Raw genomic sequence first — 20,164 nt, 5'->3', positions numbered from 1 at the left:
CAAAAGTGAGTTTGACTCCTCTTTTTTTCTCCTTCTCATAGATCTTCTAAAGCTGACTACACATGAAAAAGACATTATCAGTTCTGTATACAAAATACCTAACCAAGCTCTGGAGTGCTCAGTGCTGCAGGAAAGGCTAATACAGACAGCTAGACATCTCAAGTTGTTACTTGAGATACACCTGTCCAACAGCAAAACATTTTAAGTTATATAGGAGGGAACCTGCCAAATAATGATGCAAATCATCAGAGGTCTTCTGGATTCCCCACTAACAGCTACATTTTCAAATACTAATAATAATAATAATAAATAAAAATCTGATTTAAAGCCCTGTGAGCATCTGCATCCCTGAATACACAGAGGAACACCCCTTTCATATTTTTGGGGTGAGAGGTATGTCACCTTAGTGGAGCTTCAATGGAATGATGAAAAGCTCAAAGGATAAGCTCAACAAAAATTGCTCTGCTGCCATTGCCCAAATTAAGAGTCTGGCAGCAGCTTCTTATTCCCCTGTGCCATCACAATGTGTGAAACTAGCCAGCAGCTACCACACTAGTCACTGGCTGCATCAATGAACACCTGCCTTCATCATGTTCATTACAATATGAAAACATTAAAACTACGGTCACTGGCAGACACCTCTGCCTCTTAATTCCTGAGAGAAAAAGCCACTTGTGTTTGTGTTTCTTCAGCATCTCAGTGGAAAAGCCAGAATCAGGCTCACAAGCATTCTTAACAAGCAAGCTACATCTTCCCTTCTCAGCTTTTTTGAAAAGGCAAATCAAGGGGCTGATTATTTATCCTTATCCCCAGTGATGGAACCTTTGCTCTGGCTTAAATATCGTGCAGGACTGCTTAAGACCTGGTCTGTGTCCTTCTTTCTTCTAGGCTGTCAGCTGACCTTTGTCAGAAGCATGCCTTTCCTTTACTGACAGTTTTAGGGAGCAATCAGCCTACAACTTAAGTTTGAGCTTCTTTGGGATTTCAATCCCTTAAAGCGCTCTCATCATTTTTTCTGTCTCCCTCTCACATTTAACTCTTTCCAAATGACATTGCACAGACACATTCCCACATTCCCACCAAGGCTTTCTGCAGCACCCTTCCTCACATCTATGCACTGTTCAAGAAACATTTGCTTTACGGCGATTTCACTATTAATGTAATTGGGGAAAAGCGATTTGTGACAAAAGCATGTCAGCCACGCTCAAGAGAAGTGCCAAGATACACACTCTGCACAGATATCACTTTTAGCAGGAGTGCAACCCCCAGCTAAAGACACACTGATCCTTTCAGAAGCAAAAAGTGACTCTTTAAATGTTAAGGATAATGATCTTATACTGTCACTTTCCATACAGTTTTCCACTCATGTTTTAAAATTATTTTCCTTTACTCTCTAAACTGGTTCTTCCTTGAAGAAATGCCATAAATATATATTTATATCTCAGCCACTTGCAGTTGGTCTTGAAAAAAAAAAATACAACAAAGCTAAACAGTGGAAGGAGGTGGCAAAATAGCAAGACATCATAAAAAGCCACACAAGACTACACCCTCAGAGTAAGGTTAACATTATTCATGTTCATATTCATTTGTCTGAAACTCATTCTGTTTAAAACCTCAGCAACCTTTTTTTTTATTATAAAAAAAAAAAAACTGCTTGGGGGGAAAACTATGAAGAATGCAAGTCTCTCTCAGCCCATGGCAACAAGCCCAATGGCACCAGGCAGCAAAAGAAAGTGTGCAGATTACCCAATAGAGCCTGTTGTTTATGAAGAACAGATCACAGCAGGTTAAGTGCAGCATGGAAAGATGGAAAGAGAATGGCATTTATGCAAAATACAGCATAACAACAAAACGGAGAGAGCCAGTCTTGGGAACAGAAACTGGTTTTAGCCATGTCCAATTCTGCACAACAGAACATGACCTCAGTGTTGTACAATTAATCAAATTACTCCTATCAAACAAACATCCTTATGTTCTGAATAACTCAAATTTTATCTGCCTGCTTACTGATTAATCACTGAGTGCTTGTTATATAAGTAATATATATATTCCTCACACAGTGACTGAAATACAAAGAAATAGCCTTACTGCATTTTCCAGAGCAATTCACCAGGTCTGCCCCTACATACAGTCATTTTATTGTGCCTTCAACACCACCACCTCTCCCACACTGAAGATCCACATTACATTTTTAGATGTACAAGCAGTGCTAAAAGGGAGGCTTGATAAGGTGTTGGCAATGCACAAACTCCTAGAATAAGGGAAGCAGCAGACATGGTGCATAGGTACATTTATGAAAAGTAAGAAATCAACAGGTGGCTGCTCCCTTTCATGAAGTACACAAAATTCATTAGAAGTAGCCCTGCCAAGGAAAATTGGACATCCATCAATATACCTGGTGGCAATAATTCTTTTCAGTCTAGATTTTACAGACTATGAAAAGAGTCTATAGGAATGCATGTAAGACATACAGGATTCCTTCAAAGTGTTTAAACATAAACTGAAGCAAAGTCTTTGCCCTCAGGCCCTCCTCCTTTTTACCACTGCTACTCCATCCAACTGTTTGGTCTTTGAGCCAGTTCTTCTGCAGGAAAGCAGGAAGAACTAATACCAGCAAGGTCCCCCCCTTGCTAGCTGCTCCCTGTACAGCACATATTGCAGGGGGCACAACACCAGAGCAGCCATGCCCTGTTCTAGAGCCTATAGACTCATCTGAAGTGTGGTACATCCAGCCCCCAAACTCAATCCATTTTTTCTGTTTGAAATTCAAGGAGCAAGAAAGTGTAGACATGAGCTGCCTCAAAAAGCCTCACTTAGCACCGTTTTCTGTGTTTATCCATTGTGCAACATATGATACCAATTTGGTTTCTAATCAAGAGGATGATGATGAAACAAAATCAACAGCTCAATCTGGTAAACATCAAGAAGGTTCTGAGAACATACTGTTAGCACTACCAAAAGCAGCTTCCAAACCTGCACTGTTTCTGTCTCTTGCTCCCACAAGAATTTCATGAATTTCCACTCATTAAAGAAACAAAAACAGATATTCTGAAGTCTGATGGCAAGGACAGTGATGTTGGCTCAGGCATCTACATGCTATGTATGTGTCTACAAGGGAGAGGCTCAGCTCAAGATCTGTGAGTGCTGTAACAAGCAAGACATCTGATATTCTATGAGTACACATGCATATTTTATCCCTCTCATCAAAAATTTTCTTTCACCTTAAATACGTCTGCAATAAAAGTTACATGATCAGGATGAAATTGCTAAAAAGTCTCCCCCAGACAAGTCCAAGTACAGGGCATACCCTGAAATGCATGTAACTGGTTAGATTCTTGTTGGGAAAGGGATCCAAAGCTGAAGATCTTACTGGATATTCCTTCTAAAAACATCACTGAAAGATGCTACACTGTGTAAACTTCCCAGATGAGATTCTGGAGTTTGAATGGAGCCACTCAGGCGGTACTGAACCAGAATAAACTAATAACAGCACAGATCTGACTTCTGCAAGGCCCCAGGCACTTGAAGAACCAGCCTACACAGCTCTTCTGCAGAGCTGAACCCGGGGGTGCCAATTCTCTGCTAAAGAGATGCAGTGTCCAAACAACCTCCAACAAACCAGATCTATTTGTGAGCTGCTGGAAGCAAAAGCTGTTTATACTGTTTACCAAAATTCTACTTTTTAATCATGCTTTTAAAATCAAGTTATATTAATTTGAACCAGAGGCGTTTGGCTCAAATGCAGATTGAAACCAGTTAACTTCCTCGGCCATTGTTTTTCATTCACATCTTCAGCAGGGACAACGACCTTAAATCTTGCAATACAACCGACATAGCTTGCTCCTGAGGTATGGAATGCAGGGCATTAAGATCCAAAGAATGATATGAATTTCAGTTAATGCCAGTTGCAAAGTGATCATGGGCTTTCCTCCACGTGCTAGGTAAAACAGAAGAATTTTCATGTTCACAGACAGAGCTAAATAAAGGAAGAATGTAAAACATAACTTGGCCATCAGATCAGAGTACACAATTTCGCTAAGCAGTTTCATACTGCTCCTCCACTGAGAACACTGACAAACCACAGTGGCCAGAGAATGTGCAGAAAAAAAGGCTCAGTAACTGCTCCACAACCTAGATGCCAGTACCTATCTACCACCTAAACCTGTCTAATATAAAGCTTTATCGACTTCACCCTCATTCTAGCTTACTAGGATTCACCTCTCCAAGAGGCCGATGGACAGCTGACAAACTGAAAATTCAGCTTTCCTTACTCCCTTCTTCTTGAACTATAAAGTTCAACATGGAACAATTAGTTGGCTGCTATGTTAGGTTTTTATAAGTATTCCAATTCCAGTGCCAACATAACCTGAGCAACTGCACAAAATCCAATTTCAACAATTGGTTGAGGCTGTAGTTAGATTTTAAGAAAATGTGGCCACATCTCTTACTCCCACCTTGCCAAGATGCTCCATACTGCACGTTGATATGATGCTGCTCCAAAGAAGTATGCAGAGTTGGCACGATGGTTAAAACTTTCCCCAATTCACCGTGGAAAACAAACAAACAAAAACAACAACAACAACAACAAAACAAAATAACAAAACAAAAACACTCCTACGCAATAGATAATGGGAGGGTAAGGCTGAGACGGTATACAGATTTTTCATGGGCTAACATAAAAAAAATCTTTCCTTTTTCCCCAGGCATTGCTGAGTTTCTGAACCAGCCCCAAAGCTTTCTCAGCTTCTCATGTTTTTGAAGCCAATATTGATTTTACTTTGGATTTTTTTTTATAACTTTCCAAAGACTTTGTAAACAACAATAACTACTCAATCCTCAGATTTCTCAGTCACAAGATGTATAGAACAGTCTAGATATAGGGAAGCTATGACAAAATGTTGCATGATTTACCCAAGCTCACAAAGCCACCAAAGATACAGAATCTGGGTTTTTGAGATCTGATTACCTCTCCTATCTGCCAGGGAATGGCACATGAACAATTTTTAACATCCAGTTCAGTCAGCACTAGAACACTACCTTAACATGCCAGCAGTAACAAAGCCAAATAACATTGCACATTTCTACCCTGCCTTGGCAATGTCCCATCACTGGAAGTGTTCAAGGCAAGGTTGGATGGGGCTTTGAGCAACCCAATCTAGTGAAAGGTGTCCCTGCCCACAGGAGGGGGGGGTGGACTAGATGATCCCTAAGGTCCCTTCCAACCCAAACCATTATATGATTAGCAGACCACTCTTCCTCTCCAAATTTCCTTCATGAGTGCTTTCCTTTTCCCACAACTATTCCAGCTTCTCTGGGAACCTGCAGGACCTCTCTCAGTTGAACTATTTGTGAAGTCACTTATTTTCAGTTACCAACCAACACTGACTACTGATTTTGCACAGACATTAAAGGCCAACAAACAATGAGCCTCCCCTGCTTCCCTGCATGGGATAGCTGTTTCTCAAGAGAAGCAACTTATAAAACAGTCTACTAACCCAGCATATCACTTACTTCCAGCAAGTAAATACTTAATCAGAAACCCCAAACAATTCTCATTGCTTAGTTTCTAGACTCTCAAACCACAATAGGGCAAAGAACAGAAAGCAAGAGTAAGAAGTGCCATACAGAGGGAAGAAGCTCAGTAGACAACTCTTATGCTGAGACAGAAGAAGCACAGGTAAAAGCAGAGTAAGCTTGACTCACCCTGTTCTGTGTGAGTCAAAATGCACTTTCCAGCTCATCTTCAGAGAAAACTTGGCCTCCCCTGCAACTTCCAGCATAGATTTGCTTTTGTTCTACACTGGAGGTAGATACCATCATATATGTAAGTGTCTTATGGAACAGATGGCGATTGAATCAAACTGTCCTATTGATTGAACAAGTCCTCAGCTTTCAACACTTTCACCTTAGTAACTGAATCAGACTGTGTACCCACATTGCCGTTCGCACTTGGCTCACACCTTAGCAGTAAATCCCTTGCAGCCTCTGAGAGCCTGCCTGAAGGAAGACTGGAAACTTTACCTGTGTGAATGATCCATCCTCATTGCATTCTGGGATGAAGACTGCTTCCTGGGGCTTCTTTGCCTGTTCCAGTGCTTGAGCTCTCTCTAATCGACACTTGCTTTGGCCGGCATCTACAAAAAGAGAAGCAAACCCCATTTTGCAAATAATTGCAAATAACCATTTGGATTCTTCATGGCTTCCAGATGCACAATGCTGCTGAGAAAAAAAAAAAAAAAAAAAAGACATCAACAACCATTACTATAGAGTAAGCAGTGATGACTCCCAAAGACACATCTATAGCGTCAAACTTTGAGCCAGTTAATGAGGAGCTGCCCAGTTCCTCTTGGCAGTAGTATTTATGGTCATCCAAGGACATTTGAGGCTTCTTCCATGCATAATATTTACACAATGAAAGGTCCTTCTGGAGGAAGTTGTGTTTGTTCTATTGTTAGCAGCCTGTAACTTAGCATAAACTGAATAATTTAGGCTGAGAAGCAAACAGTGTGAAAGAAGGAATGGCCCCAGCAAAGATTCTCAGAGCAATTCTCCCAGCTAAGTGCTAAAATAACCAGTCACTCAGCTAAGTTTTCACCTTCATGTGGTTCATATAAGGCAGACATGTCACTGTCTGTGGCTTACTCAAACTCAAATTCTACCTCTAGTCCCATAGCTCACAGCTAGGCATGCATTACAGCTCCTCATATCAACGACTCTGACACTAAACAAATATTGCTCTGCGAGTTGAGCTTGAAGGGGTTAAGAACTCAGTTCTGCACTTATTTCAGATGATGGCTGCATGTAGCATGACCTTAACCCCTTCCAAGTCTAGAGCACCTTTATGGAATGTAGGCCCAGACAGGACTGACTGATGGGTCAAAGAGGAGAGTTCTGTCCCACACAGATATAGATTGACTCTGTGTTTGCATTCAAAAGCACAATGTTTAACAGTGTTGCTGTTCAGTCTTTAAAGAAGGAAAAGAGCAAACATCTGCTTCTATGGGACTGACACAGGGACCAGCACCTCCTTCCTTTTCACAAGCATCCACAGACTGAAAGATTTTCAGTGCAAAAAAGAGCACTTCACACAAATTGATGAGTCGAGAAACTAAGCGTCAGGTTTGCTAACATCGTCTATGCAACTTCATTTTGAACCTATCACATTAACACACTCTCCAGTAAGTATTTCAGAAGTCTTATGAAATTATGGAAATCAATCCCCTTCTGTCTGAAAAAACAAAGAAAAAAAAAGATCATTATTTGCAGCAGAAGTATTCAGCACAGATACCTGTAGCTTAAGCACTGGGTTACAAAGCAAGGCCTGCATCAGTTCTGCCATTGACCAACAAGCAGAGACCTCAGCCCCCTACGACTCTGTATCCTCACTGATCCTATGTAACTCTCACATTTACATTGTAACTTGTTTGGAAGTTGTTTGCACAATGCCCTCAGCAAACAGGCCTTCTATCTCAGGTGGACCTAAGATGAATTCATAAGAAGACTAAGGTTATTACAGAGTTTAAAAAAAGTCAGAGCGTCTTAAATTTACACTGAATTTTGAGAAGCAGTAGTAGGCTTTATTTTGGTCATTTTCTGATTAAATTAGCCTTGATATAACATGGAGGCTGGAATTTCAATTTTCGGGTGCAAAAGTCACCAGACAACAAGATTTTGTTTGCATACCTCCCTCCACTGGAGGACAGGTTTGCAAGCTACATGCTAGTTTCTTCTGCTGGAAAAGAAGCACTAGCAATGCTGCTGACTAAATACCTAACCATCACCTAGAGATCTCTTGTTCAAGCTTAGGAGCCTTATCTTGCCTAGCATGACATAGGAGATTATCAAACAGAAGTGTAAAGCACTTCCACATAGCATCTACTTAAGTGTCAGTACACTTAAGCCTCACACAAAGCACTGCCTACATAACTGAAACTTGATGCTTCACCATGATGGTAGGAGCAAATCTTTTGTGGTACCCTTGTAGCATGAAGATGCTAAGAGCCTGGGGAGAGGACAGTCATCTCCAATCTTTATTCAGTCCATCTGATGCACACAAAACCAAGCCCTCACAGTAAAAAGATGCTTTAAACAGTACACTGAAGTTGCTCTGCCCTTTCTAGCAATTTTAACAGGTCTTTACAGATCAAACTCTTCTTTCACACAGTTGACCACATTGTGTAGCACACCACCACTCCAACAAAGAGTTTAAGAGCCCATCACTGTTGCAACATCTTCTTTCACAATTCAACCTTTTGCTCAAGAGGCATCTTTCAGAAATTGCTGCTGAAGAAGCACAGAAAAGATGGCAATTTTTTCTCCTCTTCAGGAACACTCAGCACTAATTTATTTCTCCCATCCTCCCTCATTGATTTCCAAAGGTCATACCAGACCTCTTACAGTCTTGACTTGGAATAATCAACTCTACTGCACAGGCAAAAAAGGCATGTGTATGCTGCTATCTTTTTGTCTGTTGTTTCACAGATCAGTTCCAGTAAGAATAGTGCCTTTAATATCAACATTTACCCATTCATTTTTAAAAGGACAATCAATCCTTCCCTTCCTCACTACACAGACTGGTATTTTTATGTTTGCAATAACACGTGATTTCAGTGGGATTACTTCACCTTGCTATTTTTGCTTTATTAATTAGAAAATATAAAATATTACATAAGTGCCAAGCATTAAAAAGTAGCTGCCAAATGGCTCACCCCAAATATAAGATGCATTACAAATTTCACTAAAGCCTGATGCTATGATGTAGGCTCACGTACCCTATCCTGCATTGCTTAATCAAGCATTTCAGCACTTTCTTTTCTTAAAAATGTTCTCAGAATTATCAAACACCAAGTTTATAAAACAGAATGTCATTACTGCATTCCAGTTTTACAGCCCAGACAGACTAAAGAAGACCTTCTTCCCTTCCATAAGTAAGGTGAAAAAAAAAAAAAAAGGAAAAAAAAAAGAAGAAACCAGGATGGTTTCTAAAAAACCAAGCTGTTAAATAATTTTACTTAAAATGTCTTCAAACTTCAGATAGTTTCAATGCAGCTCAGAAAGCTGCCTTCTAAAGAAAATTCATTCTCAGGCTATTAGTTGGCAACCACAAGACTCAACTACACGTGATGTTTCTGACATCTGGGGTCTAATCTGCAGAATACAGGTGCACACAATTTTGGATTTTGCAATGAAGTTGGCTGGTTACCATGGCTGATCTTATCCATGAATAGTTTATTCAAACCAGACCACCATGTCCCTCATAATATACACAGTGCACTCCTGAATAGGTCCCAAGAATTCCAGCATCCTCTCTTCAACAGGTAGAGGCAGTTCTGAAACCACACAGCATCATGGTATGAGGACTAAAGGTATCCTAATAATACAGAACAAAACATCTTCAGGCACCTACAGAGCACTAGCAGCTAATCTATACTAAGTAACCACAAAAATCTAGCTATTTAGTTTTGTTTTTATCAAAAGCCCTAAGGGCAAAAATTGATCCAAACAGCTTTTGAACTATTAATAGTTGCATTAGGTAACTGTCTCACATACAAGCCAGACCCCCATCAGACATGAGACAGCCCAACTATTTTGAAATCAGCAGATTCATATCCGTTTTCTCCAGCCAATGATCTGTCTTTACACAAAATAGGCAAAAATGGAAGCTAAGCCAACTACAAAAATGTGCTCATCTGTCTCACACAATGTCAGTCATTCTCCACACTCCAATTGTTTTCATTTCATTTCTATAGTCCTGCAGTCTCCAACATGTTTCCTTCCATGCTGACACACTTTGCTGCTTCTTTGATATCCAGACACCACTGCTGCTCCCTACTTTATTTGGAGCAGATCTAAAAACATGCAAAGATTTGAAAAAGGATTGAAAATATCAGATTTTGAGAAAAAGGGGCTTTTTTTTTCTACCCTTCAATGGGAATAAGAAAGTTCAAAGAACTTCATAAGAATAATATTAATCTAGTAAATCTAAAAAAAATTTCCTTCCCAGAGAGAACTGTGCATAGAGGAAAATGGACCTTTCAAACATCACGTCACTAGTCACAATGAGATCTCCCTTTCCAGCACGCTAGCCAAAGTTGTGTTCACCAAGGTCTCCCAGGAATACGGGCTGAAGACCTCTGTTACAATTCCCACCAGTAATTTACAGAGAGATTCATCCTACACAGTGACCTGTGATTGCAGAACAAGCTCTGTATCACCACTTTCAAAACCAATCACTATAAATCTAAACGGAAACCTTCAGAATACATTCCATCTCCTTTTTTTAATTAAATAAAGCAAACAAGTTCCTACGCCAGTTAGATCTTTTGCTCAAGAGTTACACCTTTTGCTCTTTAGCCAGTTAGCACTGAACTTAGGTACTTAAAACACAGATACCCAATATAACTTGGTGTCTACTGGGATGGCCTTCTGGATCCCTTCTAGGTCTATAGGAGTTCCTTTGCAGAACACAGTTATCATGCAGAAAGAACAAAGGCTGTTAAGCATGAACCTGGGGCTCCACTGCCACTGGTAGAACGTGCTCAAGAACTACTGGTGATAATTCCCTTATTGAGAACACAAGATACAGACCTGTAGATAGGCACACCTGTCTTGCAACTGTCTGCATTTGCAAGAACAGTGATCTCTATGCACAAGCAGAGGCCATATTCCCATCGTGACTAGAAAAATAAAGTACTTTTGCAGCACCAGCAAAATTAAATATAATAGTTAAAAAAATATTTCTACTTCCCAGAGATTCACTTGGGTGTTAGACAGTGGCCTAAAAGCAAGACTTGTGGTTGTCAAACACCGCCACATTATTAAGTGGCTGCACAGTGAAATTGGGTAACGGGAAAAGGGAAAGGAGAACGCAGTTTCAACTAAACATTTCAGTTGTCTAAGCACGAAAAGTAAGGTTCACCTGTGCTTAAGAGAATAAATATAGTTATTTCTCTGGAAGCCCTTGCAATCATGATAGACCACACAGTTTTCCAATCAGCATTTTCCCCATTTGCAAAAAAACAACTTTTTTACACATTGCTGTACTACATTACAGTTTCTGTGCTAGTTGCAGTATGGAATTGGGGTTTTCTTTTATCTTTATTTAAGCCATCCTGCTGTAGGAAAGAAGCTGATGTAAAACAATCCAGCAGTTCTAAGAAAAATCATACAAGTAAGCTTTTTTCATCCATTTAAAAGTCAGCAATACTGGAGGTCATACTGACAATTCACCTAAACTATACAACTTGTCAATACATTGAAAAGATATTTCCAGTTTAGAACAAGCACTTCTGACAGCAATTTAAAAATACATTTTTAAAATAGGAAAAAAAATCAAACAAATCAAAGAATTTTCATAAATAAGTCAGGCTTAAACATATGCCTATTTATCCTTCCACAGGGATATTAATGTTTCTCCTGTCACTTTCAACCAATTGCTAAAAACATCTGTGCCATCTGCCCTCTGAGTCAATGGTGCTCTCAGAAAATGCACTCAATTTTTCACTTCACTGCAGACATAAACCGTTTGTGTGACAAGACACCAACATTCCTAAAATAAAAAAGTTGCAGCTTCATCTCTGTGCTATGCAAAAGAAATGCTGAACAGAAAGACAATATTCTCACTTTTAAGTAAAGGTGTAACGGCAGAAGCCATGTAAAGACTTGCATGCATTCTGTCGTCTTTAGCTCAGCACAGTGAAAAGGTCCTTTCTCAGGCTTGTGCAACTAATGCACTTGCACATTCTTCCTCATTCCACATTCCTACTGCCCAAAGGTAACCTAGTTTCTCTTTGGCGCAGTAGCAAGGAAAACTCCCTCTTTCAGGATCTGACTTTGCATTTCCACAATTCAACTCATTCTGCTCCACGGACACATATTTGGGGCCTTCTTCTGTGGTGTCCCTGCCTCTCTTGACCTCTTTCATTGGTAATTTAATTAGTTCTTACCTCGGCCATCTACATCTCAGATTCAGATATCCGTGCTCACATCGACACATAATTTAAATCAGTTTTCTCACAGTACATGGTAACAAACTCAAGCAACTAGTCTGTTAGTGGGTAGGACTGCCACTCCCCCACTCAAAGGGGTTTGAAGTCCACCTACCTTTGCACCGGCCACGATGTGTCACGCTCAGGCTGGACTCCTGGCACTTGGCTCGCTGGTAGTCGCACATGGACTCATACGTTCGGCCATCGGAGGCACAGAGGGGTTTGGACTGGGACCTGGAGCAATGCAGGTTACACTGAGGGTCTCTGTCACGGTCGCTTATTAAAAACTGAAGGAGATGAAAAAAAAGGGAGGGAGAGTGGGAGGAAAAAGAAAGACATTGATTTTGTTTAGTTTCCCAAAACACAGCACAGCACGCTTTGTTTTTATGACAATATCAATATAGCCTGTAATACAGTTTAAGCTGCCTACCAAAGCTGACTTTGCCTGAAGGGAACTTAAAATGAAACACATATATTTTTTTAATTTTTTTTCAAGGGTCTTTGCCATTCCATTTTCTTTAATAGAAGGGAAACATTACTCACTCTGCCTCACCTCTGAAAACACAAGATGTGCAAAGCCAAACACAACCCACACGGGAAGGGCAATACTGAGTCACATCAGCCCAGCTTGCCCAGTGCCCTGACACAAACAGCATCTGGTACAAGACAACTTTAGTCAGAGGCGTAAGAAACCCATCACCAAGGATGGAGGAACCCAAACAACCCATCAAGATTGGGCCTTGTGGGCAAACCATGGATGTGGCCAGCTTTATATTACCAGTTATTTGTTTATTAAAGCATTACTTGTATCATCTGCAGATACCACCTGCAACAGCATAGACCTGCACACTCCCAAGGCCACATTTTCCTGCTTCCTGATGCTGAAAGCTGACAACCTAAACGCACACTACATGAAAAACTACTTCCAATCAGAAGTTTAACATTTGCCATCTTTCTGAATGTCTCCTCTTTCCAAGCATGTAGTGCAGATGCAGCCTGTTTTTCTATATGCACACGGCACTCCTTTCTCGTCAGTCTCTCTGCATGGAAATCCCAGCATCCCAAGTCCTCACCCTAATGTCCGCCACACCACAACACTGGTGTTTCCCTTCTCTGAAGTCATCCTAGTTTCTGCCTTATATTTTTGAGTCAGTGAAAGCCACAATGTCCATACGGACAAGTCCTCCCCTTCCATCAGCTTGTTCCCTGCAAAGCTCAATATCTGGTGATGGGTTAACATTATACCCTCAGCTGCACTCCAACCTGACTGCAGCAATGCCAGATCTCTTTCCCAAGTTTATGCTGTCTTCCCAAGGACCATGATTATCGGTTCTCTTTCCATAATCACTGGCCTACTTTCAGTGGGGCAGTACAGTAGCAACTCTTTTCACAGCTTTGCTTAGTGGTTAGTCAAATCCTTACTTCATCCCCAAACCCAAGTATCTGATCAACAGGAAGATTTCAGCAGACTTTAAATGAGTGTCACGAGGATTAAGCAAGGGAAAGAGATGGGAAGTTAAACCTGTCTTGCACTTCCCCTTTCTAAGCAATCTCTCTAAAGCCTCTTGCGAGCCTGAGAGAACCAGAGCTGCTCTCTGATACACCACGATCCCAGCACACTGTCAAAGTACTTAAGAGCTCTGGAGTTCGGAGCTGGCTGGCAAGTGGGCACTGACTGACACCCTGCTTGCATGCACAAAGCCACGCTCTCCAAGTGTGTTGATAGCTGGATGCCTTACAGGGAAGTGTGAGTCACTACCATAATCACCTTGGTGTTACAGTTGCCTACAAAGCTGTCTGCTCCATGCTTTGAGGTTAAAGCTGTTGAAAAAACATTGCCTGAAGCCTAGTTTGGGATGGTTTTTAACCACTCCAGCAACGTGCATCTCAGAAATTTGTTTTTTGACATTTAAAAAAAAATTCTTTGTTTTCTTTCCCCCTCCCAATTAAGCAAGATGAAAAACAATTGAGAAATTGAATATTTTCATATGAAAACATATTAGCTCCATACTGCTGGGTCTTCTGAAGACTCATGCATTACTAAGAACCCTATTAAAATCTGACAGCTGTGAAAAGTAAGCAAGGTCTGCACTTGTTTTAACTTGGGTGGGGCAAAGTTTTGGGTTTTTTTGTTTTTTTGGTGTTTTTTTTTTCCCCTCAATTCTCATCTGTCAGAGATTTACCAAAATTTCTAACAGCAGTGTTGGTTTTTTTTTAATGCTTTTGTTCCTTTTCTGCAACACTTTCTATACCCTGGCAACACCTGTTCCAAATGGGAAATTGGAAAATTTAAACCTGAAGGCAATTTTAGATGGTTTATAGAGACCTGGACTAGACTATAAAAACACTGTAAAACTGGACCAGATTTTTGCCCAGTTCTTGTCTACCAGAAGTTAGGATGGAATTGCTCTGGTACAGTCATGTCTTTCTGTAGCTCCTGAAGTGCAAAGATCCCCAGTGTCTGTAAAGACACAGGCAGCAGACCAGTGATGCTGAAGCATCCCCCCACTGTGTTACGTCAGAGACTGTGAAAGACTTGCAAGGCTTTTCAGCTGTTTATGTAAACAGATTTTAAAAGCGAGAGCACCTGACAGCATAGCACAGTACACATGCAGTGGTTAAGCATTCAGTTAAACACAGAAGCCATTCTGCTTCAAAAGATAGAAATATTTATCATTTACCATGACTCTGGGCTTGAGCTACCAGCATGAAGCCATTTTTGCAAACCCTTTGCGTCAGGAAATGAGTTCCACATACCAGCTAGCCAGAGGAGCACCAAAAAACCAGAATATTAGTTTCCAACATCAAACCATACCGCAAATATATTGGAAACTCACCTAAACCTCAGGCTGCCTGCACCACAAAACTTGCCAGAGGGCCTTATAGGACAGGACTGCCCCTGCTCCCAAAGAGGGCATGGATGAGGAACACAAAGCCCCCCTCAGGCAGCCAATACAAACGAGCTGAAACCAGGGCTATCAAACAGCTTTCGATGGGTGCCTCTTCACAGAGGGATGGGGAGGAACAGTTTGACATTGATTAATTACAAGGGCCTGAGGAAGCATGCAGAGTGCCCCAATGCAGTCTCTATGAAGTTCTTGCCTATCCTAATGAAGCCAAGAACCACCTAAAAAATATATATATCAAAGCCTTTTTAGCATTTATAATTTGGATTACAGCAGAGAGCCCACACAGCATGTTAGGTGCTTTCCAGGCACTGAAGATGCCACACCTGCCTTGCCAAAAAAGTTTATGGTTTACGTAGCTGCACAAGATGGTGCTTGTTTTGTTTGACTAGATTTTAATAGTAAAGTTTGCATTAACTTCCAGAAGGATCCAGGACTGTGCCTGTCTGATCAAGGTCCATGTGAGCAGCTAGCACTGCCAGCAAGGCTGCATCCCCTGCAGGCATTGCTGAAGGGCTTGAACCCACCTCTGACAGGAGACACTTCACGGCTCTGAGCCCTCGCCTCTGCTTGGAAGCTTTCAGATAACAAAATGGCGGCTCTTTATCCACCACTTCTAGAGGTGCTAACATAACACAAGCAATCATCAACACAGCCCATCCAAAAATCCTTAAGGAAGCAGCTATCTTGAGTGCTCATCCCCTCCCAGCCTGTGCAGGATGTTTTCTTTCCAGCATTTTGTTTCTCCAAGAATGCTCCTTTGTTAGCAGCCTCAGCAACATAGAGCAGAAAAATGCTGCATGAATGCTTAAATATGTCTGCCCACCTGGGGCGGGGAACAAATGCGAGAGCACTCAAATCTATCACTGTCACAGCTAGGACTCAATTCACAAGTTCCTTGTTCCCAATCCTTCCTCCCCACTTCGAGTGACCAGGATGATGCTCCCAGAGAGCCCTAGGCTGTGGCAGGAGGCACCACTGACCCAGAGAAGGCCACAAGCAAGGTAGACGTGATGCTCACAAAGCCTGACCTCCAATCCCATCGGGCAACACCACAGCAGCCCCACAAATCTCTGCTCCCTTCAGAGAGAAGATTAGCTATTGCGCTTTTCATACAGAACATCCTATAGCTCTTGCAGCTGGAATCAAAGTCCTAACAGCCTCGGGGCTCCCACACAAACAGACTTTGCAAACAGCGAGATGATCAGCGCGTGTGGAGGTGTGCTGGGTGCTGGCACACAATGTGAACAGTTCTGCACCCATGGAAAAAGTAACCCTGCAAACAAATGTGCAGCACCAGCCATTCCAAAGCCTCACCCAGAAGGAATATGGAAATCATTATCTTAATTCGGAGATTTCTTGAAGCCTCTTCTTGACACCTGTGTTTTCATTTCCTTCAGAACAGATGACATTCAAAACAAATGGAACTGGAGAGGGTGTCACTTGCTTATCAGTCCCCTTCTTTCCTCCCTTTCTCTCCAAGGGAGAAGAGCTATTAGAAGCAGAAGCAAAAATAAAACAAAACAAGCAGCAATAACAAAACCCACAAAAACGCTGGAAGAATCTATTTTCCAGGAAAATGTTGTAATTGACCATATTTAAATGGTTATTTGTTAAACATAGACTCTATACTAAAATTAGCATAAGTAACACTAGAATTAGACAACAATACTTATGTTCTCACAGTATTTGCTTAATTAAAGGAAACTGCTCTGTTCCAACACCAATCAGTTAGAGAGTCCCTGCTCTAAAAAGTTCACGGCAGTTCTCAGAGCATCATTTTATGTCAAACGTTGTATCTGTATGAGGGCATAAACCTCCTCCCTTAGCAAATACATTTACACAGGTGTTTGCAGAAACCACTTCCCAAACTACTTTCTGCTTCTTCAGACTTGAAAAGAAGAAGGAAAGATAAGAGGTCAAAATAAAGTTAACTTTGCCAACAAAGCGTATCTGTTCTTTTTCTCCACACCTCAACACCACTGCTGACAAACAACAAACACTGATTAAAGGGTTTTTAATGCTTGTGAAGGAAAGCAGACTCCCCGCAGCTGCATAGCAGCTGGGAACACTTGTGTTATTTAGCCGAGAAAGGTCTGACCCCACAAGTGAAAATGAGCTTGGTGGTCACTCATTCTATTCACCATCTGGGTACATTATAAGCACAAACAGAACAGCACAGCTCTTTGTGATAGAGGTGGCAAGAAATGGCCGCAGCATTGCAAAGCGCTTTTGCAAAGTTCCAAGGAAAAGAGAGACCAAGGGACACAAGTGACAGGGATGTGAGAAACTGGAAGTCTATTAAAGAACAAATCTGAAAGACAAGTGTTCACTGCAGATCAAACCAGAGGCACCTCAGCTGGTTAGCAGCTTTGTTTCACAATAGTAGTACAGGCTGCTGCCTAAATTAATGAGGAGTAGAGAGATAGAGGAAACAGCATATGCAATGCCCTATTCCAGTTTTGGCAGACTTCAAGTTTAAAGACCCTCTAGAATACACCTTTGGAAAAAATGATCAATCTAGGTGTGCAGTCACCCATTTGTCTAAGCATTCAGACTGGCCTGTCTTAAGTACAAATGAGCCAGTCCTTCCCAAGGAGAATTCCCCAGGAAAACCATACCATTTTATACATTAGAAGAGACTATAAACTTCTGGACATTTTTGTTGTTGTTGGAAAGCATCATTTCACATTTCCTAGTTTTAACCTTACAGATTTATGCTTTGGTTTCAAGCTCCAAACTGGTGCAACCAACCATACTGGAGGAAGAACTGCAGCCAAGTCCCTGTTTTAATCATGGCTAGACTCTAAGCCCCATGGCAGGCTGCCTACATAGGGCCCAAGAACTTCAACTCCAGCCATGAGTTTGGGATCTCAGCCAGGTTTCCTGCCATGGAACCTAGCAGCCCTCAAAGGTGTCAATGACCCTGCTCTAAGCCAGAGACTCAAAACATTTGGCTTCTAGAAACGCAGAAAGAAAGCCTGAAAGCTTTTGAAACTCTGGCAGGAATGGGACCATCATGGTTTGCAGTATCCCTCATGCATATAATGTCAGCCAGAGCCAGAGCCACCACAGCTCCCAGTAACTGACCAGGACCTTCAGCCTCACATTTTATCTAGCAGGAAAAAAAAAAAAAAAAAAAAAAAAAAAAGAACTTTCAAAGGCAGCTTCCTGCAAAACCAGCTGTGTATTGTGGTGGAGGAGAGCATTAATTGATTTTAATATTCCCTTTTTGGAAATACGTACTTCACTTTCGCCCACACAGATAAGGTTTTAAACTCAAGTTTCTCAAAGATCTGCATCTTAATAAGTTCTAGTCTCTGTACAGGTGCTTTTTGCCTCCTTACAGTTTCATACTCCAACTTAAGGCTTTCCCAACAGATTTTAAAAGGGCTCTGCTCCATCCTCAGACAGGAGAGACTTAAGGGCACTGAAGCGCTTTTATTCCTTGAATCATCCCACCTGCAAAGAGTCCTAGCCTAAGTTAAAGCACCACTTATGTTTCAACCCCCGGCCCCCAGCTGTGCAAACAAGAATGGGTTCAAAGCACACAGCCTGGGTGCTTGAGGATGGTGAACGTTGGGCAAACACACATGATCAAGTCACAAAGCAGACAAACTCTGTACGTATTTGTAGGAGTTCAGTTAAAGACAGTTTCCTCCCTTTCAGGCTAGAAACCTTGTTTTTTGCAGTGATTCTCCCTCAATTTTTACTCTGTGCAAGCCCCCACAAGGAAGGAGAGAGCTGAAGCGTTGTGCTTCATCTGCTAGAAGACTTCCAGCTATGGAAATAATACTTCAGTCTGGGGAGTCAGCTCATGAAGAAAGTATGTTGCAGAAGCTGTACTGTGCTCAAAGACTAGGGACTAGAGCTAAAGAAGCTTTCTAAGGGCTCTCCTACAACAAATAGCTGAATAGAAAAGCCTTAGAATTTGACCATTCCCAGAAAAGCTCTGCTGGATTTTTTTGTTTGTTGGGTTGTTTGTTTTGCAGGGGGTGGCTGTGTGTTTTTTTCTTGTTTTCTGTTGTTTGTTTTTGTCTTCAGAAACAAAACAAGGAAAAGCCATTTCAGTACAAGAGTAAATTTTCCAAGTAGTCCCTTTTGCTATCAAGGTGCAAGCTTATGCAGTTAAGTAAAATTGCTTAACTAAAGTTCATCTATCAGAAGGAAAATACCGAATACTGAGACATAAAGAAGTTCATTTAAGCTTTTTAAACAACCCTTTCCTCTTCCATAGAGTTTTTAAAAAGGGGATACAGGTATGTGTATAAAAGTTCCTTCAGTTTGATAAATATCTAGCTTGTTGCAGCATATTAGATTAGTAGTTAGATCACAGATCAACACGCTGATCAACTGAACAGAGGAAAACAAATCTCTAGAATATAGTACTTGAACAGAAGTTTTTATTTTATAATTCTAACATGATTTCTAAATCTTTCTAGTTTGGCAGTATTAAGGTAGAATGTGATTTAATTCCTTTGAAATAACATTACTTCAGCTTCTGTCAAAGCTCATGCTCATAGTCAGATTACTCTTGCAGCCAAGATGACATGCAAGCCTAGAACAAATTTGAGATTAAATTTAATTTGTCAAACACATTGACAAGAGGAGGTATGTTTAACTTGGACTATTTCTTCTCATTAGCTGTGCTACTATATATAACGTTGAACCAGATAGAAAATCCAGATGTTTGCACAGTCAAGCAATGAATTTCTTGTCCCAAAGGAAACAATGGCAAAACTTCCATTGACTTAAAGGTGGAATGCTGTCTTTAATAAATTGTATTGTTTAATAATGTACATTAGTCACTCTGATTTAGGGAGTCTTCTTCTGCACAACTCAAGAAGAGAACCAGACTTTAAAACTTCATCCTGTACAACTTATGCCAGGTTAGCCTCCTTTCAGGCTACATATATCCTTACTTTAGTTCGTCTTAATGATAGCTAAGGCTGTTCTTTTCCTCAGCAAGTGTAGCAGGATTATAACTCTGTGCTGTCACTAGAAGGAGAGAAGTTAACAATTCTACTGTAATAGGGTATAGAAACTCAAGTCTCAGGAAAGCAGCAGAATTGAAGCAATATACGTTGCTTAGTTTAAAAGAGGGCAGTTTCTCAAGCAAGATTTTTGTGGGAAGCATTCCCTGTTCTTAACAGGAAGGTTTTTGTGTCATGAACATGTTCCTCATGATCTGGAGCAGACTCTCTTGCCTCTGACTCTTCTGAATAATGTAGGAGTTTCAAGTGTGTGCTTTCTTACCCTTCACCATATAAC

General features: G+C 41.0%; 1 protein-coding gene across 4 annotated transcripts in view; it reads right to left on the bottom strand.

Moving 5' to 3' along the window:
- SMOC1 (SPARC related modular calcium binding 1) overlaps nt 1–20,164 on the bottom strand; it is a 119,494-nt gene that overhangs the window by 67,837 nt on the left and 31,493 nt on the right. For all 4 annotated transcript variants that reach the window (XM_065754635.1, XM_065754618.1, XM_065754609.1 and 1 more), the window contains exons 2-3: nt 12,103–12,274; nt 6,022–6,134 (exon numbers count right to left, since the gene is read on the bottom strand). In XM_065754635.1, coding sequence (XP_065610707.1) covers nt 6,022–6,134; nt 12,103–12,274 — 285 coding nt within the window. The remainder of the gene's footprint in view (nt 1–6,021; nt 6,135–12,102; nt 12,275–20,164) is intronic.

The sequence above is a fragment of the Cyrtonyx montezumae genome, unplaced genomic scaffold (assembly GCF_038088225.1).
Source record: "Cyrtonyx montezumae isolate F1298 unplaced genomic scaffold, pur_monq_1.0 scaffold_10, whole genome shotgun sequence".
In the NCBI taxonomy this organism is placed as follows: domain Eukaryota; kingdom Metazoa; phylum Chordata; class Aves; order Galliformes; family Odontophoridae; genus Cyrtonyx; species Cyrtonyx montezumae.
This window is presented reverse-complemented; position numbering and strand designations above follow the sequence as displayed.